Source organism: Cibotium barometz, chromosome 58 (assembly GCF_041138505.1).
Source record: "Cibotium barometz isolate CiBa-2024 chromosome 58, ASM4113850v1, whole genome shotgun sequence".
NCBI classification, from domain to species: domain Eukaryota; kingdom Viridiplantae; phylum Streptophyta; class Polypodiopsida; order Cyatheales; family Cibotiaceae; genus Cibotium; species Cibotium barometz.
This window is the reverse complement of record NC_141103.1, coordinates 19,435,293-19,452,025: the sequence shown is the minus strand read 5'-3', so window position 1 is coordinate 19,452,025 and position 16,733 is coordinate 19,435,293. Positions and strand designations below refer to the sequence as shown.

Sequence of the window (16,733 nt, the reverse complement as noted above, 5' to 3'; positions counted from 1 at the left end):
TAAACAGGTCACCTAACACGAGGCTTGGTGGAAAAGTGCCAGAGGAAGTATGGACAGGGAAGCCTCCGTCATACAAGCACTTGAGAGTGTTTGGTTGCGTTGCGCACGTGCACATACGCAGGGAAATGCGCACCAAACTCGATCCTAAGTCTCACAAATGCATATTCCTAGGATATGGTGACAGAGGTGAAATGGGGTATAGACTTTGGGATCCCGTGAATAGAAAGATTATACGCAGCAATGATGTCATTTTTGATGAAACATGCATGTATAAGGAGCCTGCAAGGCAACAGGAGCCTAGCACAGTCATCTTTGATGATGATGGACATCATGGACAACAACCAAGGGCTGTAAATCAGCCATTACAGCAGCAAAACCAGCCCTTAAATGGTGCTGAAAATGGTCCAAATGGACAGCCAGAGATGGCAGAAGATATCCCTATGGATATCCCACAGTTAGAGGAGATACCGGGCATGATTTTTCAGCCTTATGGCATGGAAAAGGAGCCACCAATAGGTGATATGCAGGCTGGACAGCAACCTACAAATGATGGTCATTGGGTACGGAGGTCCACAAGACCCTCCAGAGCCCCTGTCAGGTTTGTTCTAGGGGTTGACTACTTGATACTTACTGACTGTGGGGAGCCCTCATGTTATAAGGAGGCTTTACAGAGGGCAGACAAGGCTCTTTGGGAGCGTGCCATGAAGTCAGAGATGGATTCTCTGCACAAAAATGGAACATGGAAATTGGTGCATTTGCCTGCAGGCAAGAAGGTTTTGCCATGCAAGTGGGTTTATAGGCTCAAAGTTGCACCAGATGCTAAGCCAAGATACAAAGCCAGGTTAGTGGCTAAGGGCTTCAAGCAGGAATATGGTGTGGACTTTGATGAGATCTTCTCTCCAGTGGTCAAAATGACCACACTTAGAGCTGTGTTAGCCTTGGTTGAACATGATGATCTGGACTTGATTCAGATGGATGTGAAGACTGCTTTTCTTCACGGTGATCTCCATGAGGAGATATATATGCAACAGCCAGAGGGTTATGCAGTGAGTGGAAAGGAGAAGCTTGTATGCAAGCTGAAAAAGAGTCTTTATGGGCTCAAACAAGCACCAAGAGAATGGTATCATAAATTTGATACATTCATGAAATCCCAGGATTTCAGGAGAAGTGACATAGATCACTGCTTGTACACCAAGAAAGCTTTGGATGGCAGTCTATTGATCCTCATCTTGTATGTTGATGATATGTTGATTGCTAGAAAATCTCGTAAAGAGATGGATGCCTTGAAAAAGAGGCTGCATCAAACCTTTGATATGAAGGATTTGGGTGATGCAAATCACATTTTGGGTATGCGGATACTTTGGGACAGAAATCAGCATGTGTTGTATTTGTCTCAGAAGGAATACATTGGCAAAGTCTTGCAGAGGTTCAATATGGACGGGGGGAAGAAGACTAGTACTCCTTTGCCTCCATATGTGAAACTCAGTGCTATGGACAGTCCACAGTCGGATAGTGACAGGGTTGATATGGCCAAGATTCCGTATGCTTCAGCTTGTGGCAGTCTCATGTATGCCATGGTTGCTACTAGGCCGGACATTGCATTTGCAGTGGGAGTGGTTTCTAGATACATGGCCAAACCTGGCAAGAAGCATTGGGAAGCAGTGAAAGGTGTCATGAGATACCTGAAGGGCACACAGGATATGTGCATTTGTTTTGGCAAATAGGATGCATTAGTGCATGGTTACACGGATTCGGATTATGCCGGTCATCCAGATAACCGGAAGTCTACTACCGGTTATGTGTTTACATTCACAGGAGGTGCTGTGTCATGGATATCCAGGATGCAGAAGTGCACAGCCTTATCTACTACAGAGGCCGAGTATATTGCAGCCACAGAGGCTTGCAAGGAGGCATTATGGCTATCTCGGTTAGTGGTTGATTTGGGTTATACAGGGGATATTCCATTGTTGCATTGTGACAGTCAGAGTGCCATCCAGTTGGCAAAGAACCCTGTCTTTCATGCAAAGACGAAGCATGTGGATGTGAAGTATCACTTCATCAGAGAGGTGATAGAGAAGAAGCAAATTCAGCTTGTTAAGATTCATACGGATGACAACCCGGCTGATTTGTTGACAAAGTGTTTGCCTCCGGAGCGGTTTGCTCATTGCAGACACTTGATGGGCATTGGATGAGGCCAGTTTCAGCCTTGATATGGCCTTGTATATTATCATGTACATGCGGATTTTTTTTCTTTTCCTTCATTTAAGGGCACTTTGCCTTTAAATGGGAGGTTGTTGGGGTAAAGGCACTATGCCCACCCTTATAGTGTGTACAAGCCCATAAGTTATAGTACATAGTACACTTAGTACTTTTAATGTACTAAGTGCACTATGTGTACTAGTGCAATATACATGTGTGATAGGGGAGTCACACACTCACACTTGGTGAGTTGACTTATCCCCACAACTCTCTCTCTCTCTCTCTCCCTTCTTCTCTGTGTATGTCTCCCACATGAACTCTAACCCTGATTCTTCTTCTCCCATTCATATATTGATGAGATCTCGAGCTTCATTGACGGATAAGGCGGGGCTGGTCCCACACTGGCAGGCATATTGATCCCCATACCACTTTATGCAGATGACATCGTCCTCCTCTCAGACTTAGCCGAAGGGCTTCAGAGACAGTTGGATGCCTTACATGACTTTTGCACTCAGCGGGACCTCTCTGTTAACCTTGGTAAAACCAAGGTAATGGTCTTCAATACCTCTCGCCCCTTCACATCCAGATAGAGTTTCACATATAGAGGGGATCCTGTGGGGATTGTCTCATCCTATGTCTACCTTGGTGTCACTTTCAATGGCCCATGCTTTACCATGGTTCCCGCAGCACATGCCAGAGTGACGCGGGGATATGCAGCCTTCAGCTTACTTAAGCGGCAGTGCTTCTAGGCACATTTCTAGGAGCCCAGGACGAAGGGCTGGCTTTTTGACACCCTCGTCACACCAGCCTTGATGTATGGAGCAGCGTTCTGGGGGCTAGATTTATCCGATGAGGATTGGCAGCGAGTTGAGAGGCCCTAGGTCATGATGTTCTCCCGTCTGATCCGCAACAAACCATTAGTCCCACACCAGATTATCCAGGCAGAGTTTGCTGCAGCCCCGATGGTAGTGGCTGCACTCTTCCAGACAGTCATATATCTCCATCGCATCAGTCACATGGATCCCCACAAGTACTTGAGGCTTGCCCTAGAGTCCTCCAGACAGCTAGTACTTGAGGGCCACTCTGGAGTATGGCATGCACTAGTTTCCACTTGGTTCTCAGTATATGGGCTCCGCATGGACCACCTACCCCCCCTTCAGTACAGTTTTGTAGACGTTAACTTTTAATAGAAAATTTTCTCTCTTTCTTCTTTCTTCTTCTTCTTCTTCTCTCTCTTAGTATAGTATGGTACAGGATGGAGCTAGCTAGGTTGCATATCATGATTGTATACTCCATGCATATAGCTTTGCATTCTCCTAGTAGTAGAGCTCCAGCCCCTTCACCACTCATTGTACTTATTGCACACCCAGATTCAGCTTTTTTAGTTCAGTACTTTTTCATTTTGTTGGGATGACAGAGGATACCCCATACAGGTACACCGATTTGTCTCGTAGGCCGAGTTCGGTCTTTTGGAAGACGTTAATAAAATCTTTCTTTCTTTCTTTCTTTCTTTCTCCAAGACATGCTCCATTGCCATCACTCCACGTCCATGGCTGTTGTTTCTTCTCTCAGCTCTAATTGTTTAATCATGTTTTTTTCTCCATGATTTTGTCACTTCATGGGCACATTGTAACACTTTTGGTCTCATAGACCCTTTGATCTTTTGTAGACGTTAAATTTTAATAGAAAATTTTCTTTTTTTTTTGCATTTTTTTCTAGCATTTTTTCAATGTTTGCGTGGTTTGCTGTTAAAGAAGTGCAATTATTCTCTCAATTCCAATCTTATGTACACTTGGGACCACCCTTTGTAGCCGATAGGTGGATCTCTGCGCTTACAGATTTTGTACGCTTCGCTTGGATTTCTAGCCCCTAGAAGTGAAAATCTTTTTGCTGTTTTGGCATCCATTTGGTTGGCTTAATGAGGGGTGACTCATTTTGTGTTGTAGTAAGCTCCCGATCAAAAATTATGGTCTAATTACTACATATGCATTTCATTTGGTTGTTGCCAGAAACTGAAACAAGAGGAATTGAAACTAGAAAAGCTTAATCAAGCTTTTGCAAATGTAAAAGAAAAGGAAGGCACTACTGCTAGTCTTGACAAGAAGGAAGAAATTGAAAGGCTTGTTGATGGTGGGGCTGCTGATGTCCTCGCATCACATCTTGATGACCTTGGAAAAGCTGGAGTTTCTGATTTGGCCATATTCCGTTCTCATGCTGCCAAGTAAGCCTTTGAACATTCTGTTTTTAATGCTCTATTTTGGCATCTTTTTCTTGGTTCATGTTTCTTTGGAGTCTCATTTGGTGGGCATGTTTGTTTCTATATTTCAAAATCTCTTGGTTTTTATAAATTTGAATGTCACTTTTTCAAATTAAAGGTCGTGGATAGGAATTCATTCCAACGCATAATGTACAACTACTTGGCATATACATGTGACATGCCAAGCTTTGAATCAGAGTGATTCCTTGATATTTTGTCAAGATCTTGTTGATGATGCTAGTAACATGTTGGAACTTATTAGTGAGGTATATGCTAGGATGTATACAATTTCATGGTCTTAAGCCTATGTCAAAAGGAAGGCTTGAGTGATGTATAGTTTGAATTTTGGCTTATTAGAGCCAAACAAAACAATCTTCCTTCTCTCTCTCTCTCTCTCTCCCCCTTTATATTGTTTGTATATGGGCTCCACCGATCCATGATGATTCACAGTTGTATCCAGACACATGCACACTTTTTCTTTTCTTTCTTTTCCTTTTCTTCCGATGACCGGAAGAACACAATTGTATTATTTTTTGTCTCATAGGCCGACTTTGGCCTCTCGTAGATGTTAGTATATCATATTCTCTCCCTCTCTCTCTCTCTCTCTCTCTCTCTCTCTCTCTCTCTCTCTCTCTCAATCTCTCGCTTCCACCGCCCTGCTCGCTTCCGCCGCCCTGTTAGTGCCGGCTGCTTCGCTTCCCCCTCCCGCCTGCTGTTCGCCCTGCTCGCTTCCGCCGCCCTGTTAGCACCGCCTGCTTCGCTTCCCCCCCCCCCGCCTGCTGTTCGCCGCCCCCTCTCTGTTCGAACTTTCTGTCACCCCCTCCCGCCTGCTGTCATGTACGCCGCACAGTTCTGCTAGCAATGGCCAGTCTATGTATCCGTTAGGCTGTGTGTCCCCCTGCTGCCCTGTACGCTGCACAGTTCTGCTGGCAATGGCCAGTCTATGTATCCGTTAGGCTGTGTGCCCCGCCCCCCTTCACCCACCCACCCTTGCTCAGGCCCCCAAGGCAGCAGCATAACTCTCTCTCTCTCTCGCTTCTTCCATGGCTTCCCCCTTGCGCAACCCGACGAAGGCGACCTTTATGGTCACAAACAAGAGGATAACAAATGTGGAAAAGGAAATGAAGGAATGGAAGGCAGAGATGGAGGGATGGTGGAAGGAGAAAGCCAACTTTCTCCAAATGGTATTCAATGAGGGTAAGCGGTGGAAAGAGGAGGAGGAGGACCTCATAGCGGAAGTCAAAGACCTTCATGGGGAAGTCAACACGCTCAAAGGCGTAATTTCAGCTCTTCAGAGGGAGCTTGCAGAGGCCAAGGCAAATGGTGGACTTGAAGAAGGTGAAATTCAGCCATCCATGATAGAAGAGCTCAAGGTTATCAAGGAACAAGTACGGGCAATTAAGGAAGAAGAGAAGCAACACGAAGCAAAGACTTCCTCATGGGTGGAAGTCATCACCAAGATGCAAAAGAAGATGGATGAAGCGGAGAAGTGGATAGAGGTCGCCAAGAAGGGTAAAGGTAAGGAGATAACAACCCCTACACCTACAATCATTAACATGACTTTGGAAGAGGAACAACGAAGACGTACACGTGCCTTGCATGTGAGGATTACCGGCCTTAAAGACAGGGATAAAGTTGAAGAGGAGGTGAAAGAGCTTATGGTGTTGATGGGGATTGACAGTCCGGCACACGCAAAAGCCTGGAGAGTGGGCAAAAAAAGCGGAGGCAACGGGGAAACATCAAAGGAAAGAGCTTGATACTTCGCTTCCCCTCTATTGAGGCGAAGAAGGAGTTCTTGAAGAGACGACCCACTTTAAAGAATACAGGCATTTTTCTGGGTGATGATCTTACTCTTTCACAGCTTGCACATATGAAGGAAGTTATGCCAGAGATTAGAGCGGCAAGAGAAAAGGGAAAGATAGCATTTTATAGAGAAGGGAGGGTGCTCATCGTGGAGCGACGCTCTACATGACGGTGTGAGACCTATGGGACCAAATTAAAGCTGGCAGCCTGGAACTGCAATGGATCCCTCAGACTTGATGTAGGTGTCTTTGAGGACAGCTTTAGAGATAGAGATATAGTCTTCTACTCGGAGACTCACCAGGCTCCTGGTCAGATGATGCCACAGGTGACAGGATACAGATGGGAGACAACTTGCAGAGTAGGGACGAGATCGGTACACAGTAGTAGAGGATCAGGAGGGTGGCAGTTCTTTTCAGGGAGGAGCTGCAACCGCTTCTACACATCGTTCGGAGAGATGATCAGGCCAGATATATGTGGGTGAGACTGAGGGCCGACACAGGCAGATTCCTGTATATTGCCATATGCTATTTTGCTCCTAGTACATCGACATATGCAGCACCTAGAGGGCAGTCTCCTTTCTCTGTGCTAGATGATGACATATGGGAGTTCTCTAGGGATGGAGACATCATCCTGTTAGGGGACTTTAATGCCCGGACGGGCAACCGCCAGACAGCCTTTTATGATACCTCGGAGGAGATGCTGAGAGAGCTGGACACTCTCGATATGGGATTAGACAGACACTCACAGGATGTGGAGTGCACAGAGTATGGGAGATATTTGGTAGATATGGGGACTGCACATGGGTTGGCCATACTTAATGGCTTGCAGAGGTTTCCGTCAGCAGCTGGATTTACTTGCTTTCCACATAGACATGGTGCTAGCACAGTGGATTATGTTATGGCTATGCCCAGCTTTGTTTCATGCATTGAGGACTTCACAGTTGGATCTCGGCCCATTGGGGTAGTAGTGGATCATGCATTGTTGACATTGACCGTCTCTTTTCACTTTACCACAGCTCAGAGAACACGAGGAGCAGATCACACTCCATATACTTTTACCTCAAAGACTGATGCTGTCTACACAGATGGGATTTATAGACGTCTGTACACAGAGGAGCCAGGGAGACCTTTGGAGGAGTTGACCCATATACTGAGAGAGACTTTACATGATGCAGCGAGAGAGGCATATCCACATACTCAGCCTGGTCAGAGACAGTGTTCTAGATGTATGCCCTAGAACAGCTGGTATGATGAGGAGTGCAGAGAGACCAGAGCCTGACTGCAGCGGGAGGTTGCTTTGGGAGTCACTACTCACCGACAGTCACGTATTGCCTTCCGACGCCTTGTGCGAAGGAAGAAGCGGGCCTTCCTTGCTCAGCTAGAGCAGGAATTATACCAGCTGTTCTTGAGCCAGGATTCGAGGGAGGCTTGGCGTCTGTTTCATGAGTCCTCCCTTGCTTTGGCCATCACTTCTACAGAGGTCTGGGGTAGTTATGCAGCATCAGTTCCTGGACAGACACCTTTTCCTGACCCGCCAGCACCATGTCCACAGACATGTACTTTCTTTACCGCAGAGATGGTAAGGAAGGCCATTGATAGGATGAAGACTGGGAGAGCATATGATCATGATGGATTGGTCGCTGAGCACTTTATTCATGCGAGAGACATGTTGGCAGAGCTTCTAGCAGTGATGTTCAATCGTGCTATGTGCGAAGGCTTACCGGAGACTTGGAGTAGGTCCACCACCATCGTGCCTATCTTCAAGTCAGGGGACCCTATGGAGCCAGGGAATCATCGCATTATTATGATTGGTCACACACTAGCACGATTGTATGCATCCATTCTTGAGCAGCAGTTGAGTAGATGGGCAGAGAGAGTTGGCATTCGAGCAGAGGGACAGGCAGGGTTCAGGAGAGGTTTCTCTACTCTTGACCACATCTTGACTCTGCGGGCCATTATTGAGGAGGGCAGGTCACATGGGCGACGGATTTATTGTAGCTTTGTGGACTTCCGCAAAGCATTTGATACAGTGCCCAGAGCCAGATTGATGAGGCGATTACAAGAGATGGGGGTACCTACAGAGCTCATATGGGGGATTATGGCTTTATATAGATTAGTTTGCAGGACAGGTACGCACCCCAGAGGGGGTCTCTACTTTGGTTCACCCCACTATAGGAGTAAAGCAAGGTTGCCCGTTATCTCCTTCACTGTTTGGTATGTATGTGGATGAGGCTTCTGACTACATTGAGAGATTGGGGGACAGAGGAGCCCAGCTAGCAGGTACATGGATCCCACTATTGTTATATGCTGATGATATTGTGTTGATCTCTAACTCCCCTGAGGGTATGCAGCGTCATTTGGATGCTTTACATGAGTTTGCACATGATAGTGGATTGTCTGTCAACCTTGGCAAAACCAAGGTTATGGTGTTTAACACCACGCCACAGTGGGTTAGGCGATCAGCTTCCACATTTACATATGGACAAGAGATTGTGGAGTATACAGATGCATATACATATCTTGGGGTAGTATTCAGTGGGCCAATGTTTTCGATGAGGAGAGCAGCAGAGACTAGATTGACTAGAGCACATGCAGCCCTGGGTGGTTTGGAGAGGATGTGTTCGCAGGTTCAGTTTCAGGAACCTCGAACGAAACTTTGGCTTTTTGACACTCTAGTGACATCAGCTATGCTTTATGGAGTGCAGATATGGGGACCTTCAGTGGGCCATCACAGCGCAGGCGGGTGGAGAGGTATGGAGAGGCCTTTGGTATCTATGACTGCTAGGATTATTAGAGCCAAGGCCGTGGTACCTCATGAGATTATTAGAGCAGAGCTGGCGGCTGCCCCTCTGGTGATTGAGGCTCTTACGAGATCAGTCTCCTACATAGATGGCTTGTGGGATCTCCCCCGAGACAGATATGCACGCCTCGCCCTGGAGTCCTCCCGACAGTTAGCTTTACAGGGAGACACAGCTTGTTGGTATGGACAGATGACATCTTGGTTCCAGGCACATGGTTTTAGCATGGACAGATTGCCTCCCTTCCAGTATTCTCTGGAGGCACCCTCTCTCACTCTCACACGGACAGAGATTACCAGACTCATCCGTCAGGATTTAGTTCAGCTGGACATTAGGAGGACATGGATACAGCCGACCGAGGAGCTGGGCACGAAGATGGCTTTCTATAGAGAGCATTTTCTTCAGCTCACAGCAGATGGTTTTGTGATCAGACCCAGTTACATGGATGTACACTTGTCTCATGCAGTACGATGTGCTATTGGTCAGATTCGTACATCCTCACACCAGCTTGAGATTGAGATTGGCCGATATAGAGGTATACCAGCTGAGGCCAGGATATGCCGAGTATGCCATGGGGAGCCAGAGACAGAGCTGCATTATATATGCCATTGTACTGCATACTATGAGATACGTGGTCGTTTCCACTGTTTATTCAGAGACGGTTTTGGACCACTTTCTAGAGTCATGGGGTACGAGGACCAGAGGTGTTTGGGATTGTTCTTGCTTGAGCTGCGGAGACATAGAGATAGCCTGCTTAGGCGCACAGAGAGCCAGACTCAGAGGCACATTACAGATTTCTTTAGTCCAGCCATCACTGCGCCAGATGGACCACAGCAGCAGCAGGACATGGATACCGCCCACACCAGGGGTACACTGATTGATCGTGCGATTGAGCTTGGGTGGTCCAGACGCCCACGACTACGGAGGAGGGCATCCCAGCATAGACGGAGGTTGCAGCGGCAGATTCGGATTATTCTTGCGAGGCATGCGGGACACCCAGTCAGGGTGCTGACCACAGAGGATATTGAGGAGATCCGCCAGTGTCCGATGCAGCATATATTATGAGATGGAGGCACCTCCATAGTGTACCCCTCCGTCCCACATGATATTGTATCCCCTCACTATATTCCACTCACCTCCATAGCGTACCCCCCCCTCACTATATTCCAGTTCCAGTTTCATTTTCTAGGTGCCAGTGGTATCATCTTTATTTTTCATTTTCTGGGTTTCTCTCTATTGGAAGGCTGGCAGGCAGGGCTTTCCACGCCTTTGGGGAGGAGGTCGGGCTGCAGCACATGTGCTTTCTCCTTGGAAGGCTAACGGGCTGGCCTGTAGGAAACGCACGGAACAGCACGTTTTTGGGACTATGCCCCAGAACAGATGGTATGATGACGAGTGCAGAGCCCTATACTCACGGCTCCGCATACAGAGAGCCTTGGGAGCCATCACAGAGCAGGAGTCGAGGAGAGAGATGAGGAGACTTACTCGCCGCAAAAGGCGGGCCTTCGCAGAGATACAGGAGCTAGAGATCTTTCATTTCTTCATGAGTAGAGATAGCCCTGTCTCATGGCGGCACTTCAGAGAGCCCCGGACACTGACACCTATTGCAGACCCACAGACATGGCACACATATGCAGAGGGCCTATACCACGCCCCACAGCAGCCACCTATACCTCAGCCACAAGAGCCTCGACCTACCACAACTAGCTTCTTTACCCACTCGATGGTACAGGAAGCTATCCGTCGCCTACAGCGTGGACGGGCCGCCGACCATATGGGCCTGCAGGGTGAGCATCTCATATATGCAGTAGATTCTTTGGCTCCTTTTCTTGCACACCTGTTTAACAGGGCACTAGCAGAGGGTTTGCTTGCGGAGTGGACGATGCACACCATTGTGCCGATTCACAAAACAGGGGATATGCTCGATCCGAGCAACTACAGGACGGTTATGGTTGGCCACATGCTGGCCAAACTTTATGGTGCAGTGTTGGAGCAAGAGCTTAGCTTATATGCTGAGCGAGCAGGTTTACGCTCATCAGGGCAGGCAGGCTTCAGGAGAGCTTTCTCTACCACTGACCATGTATTCACTTTGAGATGTATGATTGATCAGGCCAGAGTGAGGAAGAGAAAGCTCTATTGCTGCTTTGTGGATTTCCGCAAGGCATTTGACACAGTACCACGAGAGAGGCTCTTTCAGCGCCTGCAGTCTCTTGGCATACCAGCAGATATGACATGGGGTATCTAGCAGGTTTTTGGGCGAGTCAGATGTCCAGGAGGTATGTCCGAGACTATTGCTAGCACCATTGGTGTGAAGTAAGGATGCCCACTTTCCCCCACGCTATTTGGGTTATACATTGATGAGGTGGTTGACTTCATTACACGGGAGGCGGAGATGGAGTTGATTTAGCAGGTACCTCAGTATATATTATGCTTTATGCTGATGATATTGTATTAGTGTCTGAGTCTCCAGGTGGTCTACAGCAGCATCTACATGCACTCGATGATTTCTGCACACAGAGGGGTCTTAGTGTGAACCTTGGGAAAACCAAGGTTATGGTCTTTCATACATCGAGACAGGGCAGGAGTCGGCTGACATTCACCCTCGCAGGACGCCAGGTGGAGGTGGTGACATCATACGTGTACCTAGGGGTTACCTTCTCTGCAGCAGCCACCCGCTTCACCATGGGTTCAGCAGCCAAAGCTAGATTGACACGGGGATATGCAGCATTGGCTATGTTAGAGAGATAGTGCCACCAGGCGCATTTTCAGGAGCCCCGGACGAAGGGGTGGCTATTTGACACATTAGTCACACCGGCATTGATGTATGGAACAGTGGTATGGGCGCCAGGCCTTGCTACCCATTGGTGGACACAGATAAAGAGACCACAGGCCCTCATGATGGCACACATGATACGCAGCAAACCGTCAGTACCTCATGACATTATCCGAGCAGAGTTTGCTGCGCCTCCTATGATGGTAGAGGCGATATTTCAGACTATATGCCTGCTAGACAGATTCAGAGAGATGCCGCAGGACAGATTGTCATATAGAGCTTTTGAGGCATCGAGACAGCTGGCTGAGGCAGGAGACAGAGGATCATGGTATGCACAGGTCACACATTGGTTCTCACAGCATGGCCTAGACATGGATCATCTACCACCATTCCAGTATGACAAGGATGCACCACATATCCGTCTCTCTCATAGTGAGAGGAACATAGTATTGAGACAGGACCTATGGCAGCTCTATACACGAGAGACATGGATATCGTCTACACAGCCTCTTCCACCGAAGATGCTATACTACAGAGATCACTTCATGAGTATCATTGATGATGGATTTATAGAGAGGCCTAGATACATGGAGGGCTTTTTACCACACGACTCCTGAGTGGCTATTGGTCAGCTTAGAGTTTCATCACACCGATTGGAGATTGAGACTGGCAGAGCAGCACGGGTCCCCCGAGAGGAGAGGGTATGCAGATTGTGCAGAGAGGAGGTGGAGAGTGAGGAGCATTATGTATGCAGATGCAGACATATACAGCCATAAGAGAGAGAGATCCCATTTTATTCAGAGAGCCATATTCCCTACGCCAGATCTTTGAGGCAGCAAACCAGCGCATACTAGGGAGATTCATTCTAGACATACAGCGCCACAGAGAGACATCATTACAGGCTCAGACAGCTCCAGAGGGGGGACGACAGACAGAGATTACTACATTTTTTCAGAGATCCATCCCAGCCCCTACACGGTAGGGAATTACTCTCCAGAGAGCAGAGACACTCAGAGCCCGCAGGAGACAGAGGACACCTGGCTTTCGGACACCACGCCTATACCAGAGAGAGATGACAAAGATCAGAGCTCAGTTTCACAGGGAGGGTGTGGAGCGACTGGCTCGCTTCAGAGCACACCCAGGCATGTTCTTCAGGGAGCTGTGGACACCCCCTTCATTGATGTATACCATTTTATACCCCCAGTATGGTATAGGATGGAGCTAGCTAGGTTGCATATCATGATTGTATACTCCATGCATATAGCTTGGCATTCTCCTAGTAGTAGAGCTCCATCACCTCCCCCACTCATTGTACTTATTGCACACCCAGATTCAGCTTTTAGTTCAGTACTTTTTCATTTTGTTGGGATGACAGAGGATGCCCCATACAGGTACACCGATTTGTCTCATAGGCCGAGTTCGGTCTTTTGGAAGACGTTAATAAAATCTCTCTCTCTCTCTCTCTCTCTCTCTCTCTCTCTCTCTCGTGGAAGGCAGGTGCAGGGCAGGAGCCACAGGACTACTTTCTCTCTTACTTGTGGAAGGCGGCGCAGGACTACTCCTCTCTTGCTTGGGCTTTCTCTCTCTTGCTCTCTCTCTCTCTCTCTTGCTTGGCTGTAGGCGAGCTGGTTGCAGGAGGCACAAGGGCTGACAGCCGAGAGGCTTCTCTCTCTCTCTCTCTCTCTCTCTCTCTCTCTCTCTCTCTCTCTCTCTCTCTCGCGCGCGCGCTTGGTTATGGGGAAAAAGAACATGCTGTTTGTTGTGGGAAAGCAGCCCTGTTTTGGTTGTGGAAAAAGCGTAGGGTTTTGCTGTGGAAAACAGCGTGCTGTTGGCACTGTCTGTGAATGGTACTGTGTATGGTTGTGTGTGGAGACAGGACAAAGGTTTCAAGGGGAAACAGGCCTAAGGGTTTCATGTGGAAACAGGTTGTAGGTTTCTCGAAGAAACATGTTTTTGGTTTTCTCCTGGAGATAGGTCACATGCAAGTAGTGGTTACAAGAATGGACACATGTTTTGTACAACCTTGCTGCTGATTGGATAGGGATCGTGGAATCCATGACTGAGAAGGATAGTACCCTTGGACGGCAAAGAGGGATGGTACAGGTGTGTGTCGACTGTATGGTATGGTGTGCTGTGATGCGAGTTCTCTCTTGGGAATCAGTTTGGAGTCTTTGTTGTGATGCAGGAGCACTGGATGTATCAAGGTTTGAGGCTGTCCATAGGGTGAGAGACTATGGATGGTTGTGGCAGCCTTGACTGAGGGAGAAAGCTTTTATGTACAGGACTCGTGTGAAAGAGTCTTTGGGATGTGAACAATAGCTGGAATCGTTTGTGGATGCCAAGTGAACATGAAGCCATGATGCAGGGTCTGTGCAAGCTTCAGGAGTTCTACTATGACGGCTGAGTTTCTAGCCTTATTGTAATCAAAGCTCTTATAATCAATTAAAGAAATACCGCAAGGGGTGACATTGCGTTTTGGGGCAAATCGGTGTTCGTGTATTGTTTGCAGGAGCACTCTAGCTCCCCTTATCTGTTTTCCTTTTCTAGGTCTTCGAAGGTGTTGAAGCGTTTTGTGTGCCAGTTTGTTTTGCACCGCCCTTTGGTCTACTGAAGGCCGATTTCAAGATTCTGTTGCCGGGACATCGTCGACTTTCTCAAGAAGGCCAGCCCGTGGTTGCTGTAGCCGGGACAATCGCCAACTTTACCAATGGGGCGAGCTCGTGGTTGTCTCATGAGAGTCACATCAAAAGCTTCAACATGTGGAAAATAAAAAGGAAGTGCAGGAAGCAATCTAGGACTGTGTGTCTTTGTGTGTATGAGGTGAAAAGAAGAAGCTAAAGATGAAGTTTAGGAGAAAAGATGCCAAAGAGAAGATGCTTGGGCCAAGAACAAGAGGCTGTTGAAGTGTTATGGTGCAGAAGATGGGTTGAAGGCTATGGCTTTCGACAGTTTGTCACTAGTGGTATCTTCACGGAGGTTTCAAAGGTTTGGAAGGCAGCTTCTTTCTTGTAGAGCAATGTTTTGCAGTGGTGGTCTACTATGCTTCATCAGGGACTTGCTCTTACCATTTGGGGTCTGGAGGATTGCGTGATGCCCAAGAGGGGAGTAGCACCTTCGCTCCCTTGTTACAAACAAGCTCGGATGTCATCTAGAGGCCGTTTGGTGCAGCTTTTGTCTCACCCGAAGGTACTGACAGTTGTCAGTACATCTGTCTATGGGACCTCTATGATATTGTGTACTAGTCACATGAGATGGAAAAGTTGTGTATCGTTCACAATCGGCCACACCATGAACTAAAGCTGCAACTATGGATAACTCTGTCTACACCTATGGTTAATAGAGATGGTTTTTGCCTTTGAAACTAATGTATGACCGAGGAAGATTAGGACATTGATCTTTGTCATATGGTTCTAGTTGTTCTTGACCACAAGATTGGTCAATTGGATATGGAGATGGATGCTATTTGTGGAGCTGGTCTCCTTTGGAATGGCATGGTTTGGTTGAGCTCAAAGTTTGCAGCAACTTGGTCTAGTTCATGGATATATGGATCGAACTCTGTTTGTGCATGTATTCGTACACTTTCTGAGGTATTATTGTATTTTGGTGCCACTGGATCCTGGTACCCTTGGGAATACATGGGAAATACTCCGGATTGTGTCAGGTGAGGAATATATGTGGTTATGATACATCAGGTACTTTACTATATTGATGGTGTACCACGAGTCGTGGATCCTGCGGGATGGCCATGGGCGTAAAAGACTTGCGAGGAGCCCTTCGTGGATGTATTGTTTGAATGCATTGAGTGCTTTCATATGCCCATGATGTACCACCAGTCGTGGCTCCTGTGGGATGGCCATGGGCATAAGGCTTGCGAGTGGGTAAAGCATCCTGAGGACCATATTGCTTTTGAATGCATGTGTGTCATATGTGGAATGACGCATGGTATTGTTTTTGGTTAACACAGGTTATGTGTTTCCACTTAGCTTTTAGACTTTTGCTGCTTGTTCTTATGGAACAAGCAAGAGTCTCATGTCACTTTGACGTGAGGGCATAGCCATATTGTGCATAATGATTGTTTCATCACCCAGATGCACTTGAGGACGATTGCTTTTGTTATATGAGGCGGAAATCATGGCTTACAGTTGTGGGGCAGGTACGTAGTACTCAGGGTATATCTGAGATGGTTCACTCCACTATTGGGGTGAAACAGGGCTGCCCCCTTTCTCCCACCTTATTTGGGATGTATGTGGATGAGGTTTCGGACTATGTAGAGCGGGAGGGTGACAGAGGAGCACAGTTAGCAGGGACATGGATTCCGCTGTTATTGTATGCTGATGATATTGTGTTGATCTCATATTCTCCAGAGGGGATGCAACGTCATTTGGATGCATTGCACACGTTTGCATAGGACAGTGGATTTTCTGTTAACCTTGGTAAAACCAAGGTGATGGTGTTTAACACCACAGCACAGTGGGTTAGGAGGTCAGCACCCACCTTTACATATGGTTAGGAGACAGTGGAGTATACAGATGCATATACTTACCTTGGTGTGGTTTTTAGTGGCCCACTATTTTCCTTGAGGGGAGCAGTGGAGACCAGATTGACCAGAGCTTATGCAGCATTGGGGAGACTAGAGAGGATGTGTTCGCAGGTTCAGTTTCAAGAACCTCGAACAAAGCTCTGGCTCTTTGACACTTTGGTCACTTCAGCCATGCTGTATGGAGTGGAGATATGGGGACCCTCAGTGGATCACCACAGTCGAGTTGGTAGCACTGATGGATGGAGAGGCCCTTGGTTTCTATGATTTCCCGGATGATTAGGGCCAAGGGCTCCGTACCACATGATATTATTCGCGTAGAGATGGCTGCCCCCCCATTGGTAGTAGAGGCACTCACTCGATCAGT

The 16,733-nt window shown here is 47.5% G+C and overlaps 1 protein-coding gene across 3 annotated transcripts in view; it reads left to right on the top strand.

Annotated features, from left to right (window-relative positions):
* Window positions 1–16,733, top strand: part of LOC147606006 (uncharacterized) — a 93,151-nt gene that overhangs the window by 31,828 nt on the left and 44,590 nt on the right. For all 3 annotated transcript variants that reach the window (XM_086792953.1, XM_086792952.1, XM_086792954.1), the window contains one exon: window positions 4,209–4,420. In XM_086792953.1, the coding sequence (XP_086649079.1) occupies window positions 4,209–4,420 (212 nt within the window). The remainder of the gene's footprint in view (window positions 1–4,208; window positions 4,421–16,733) is intronic.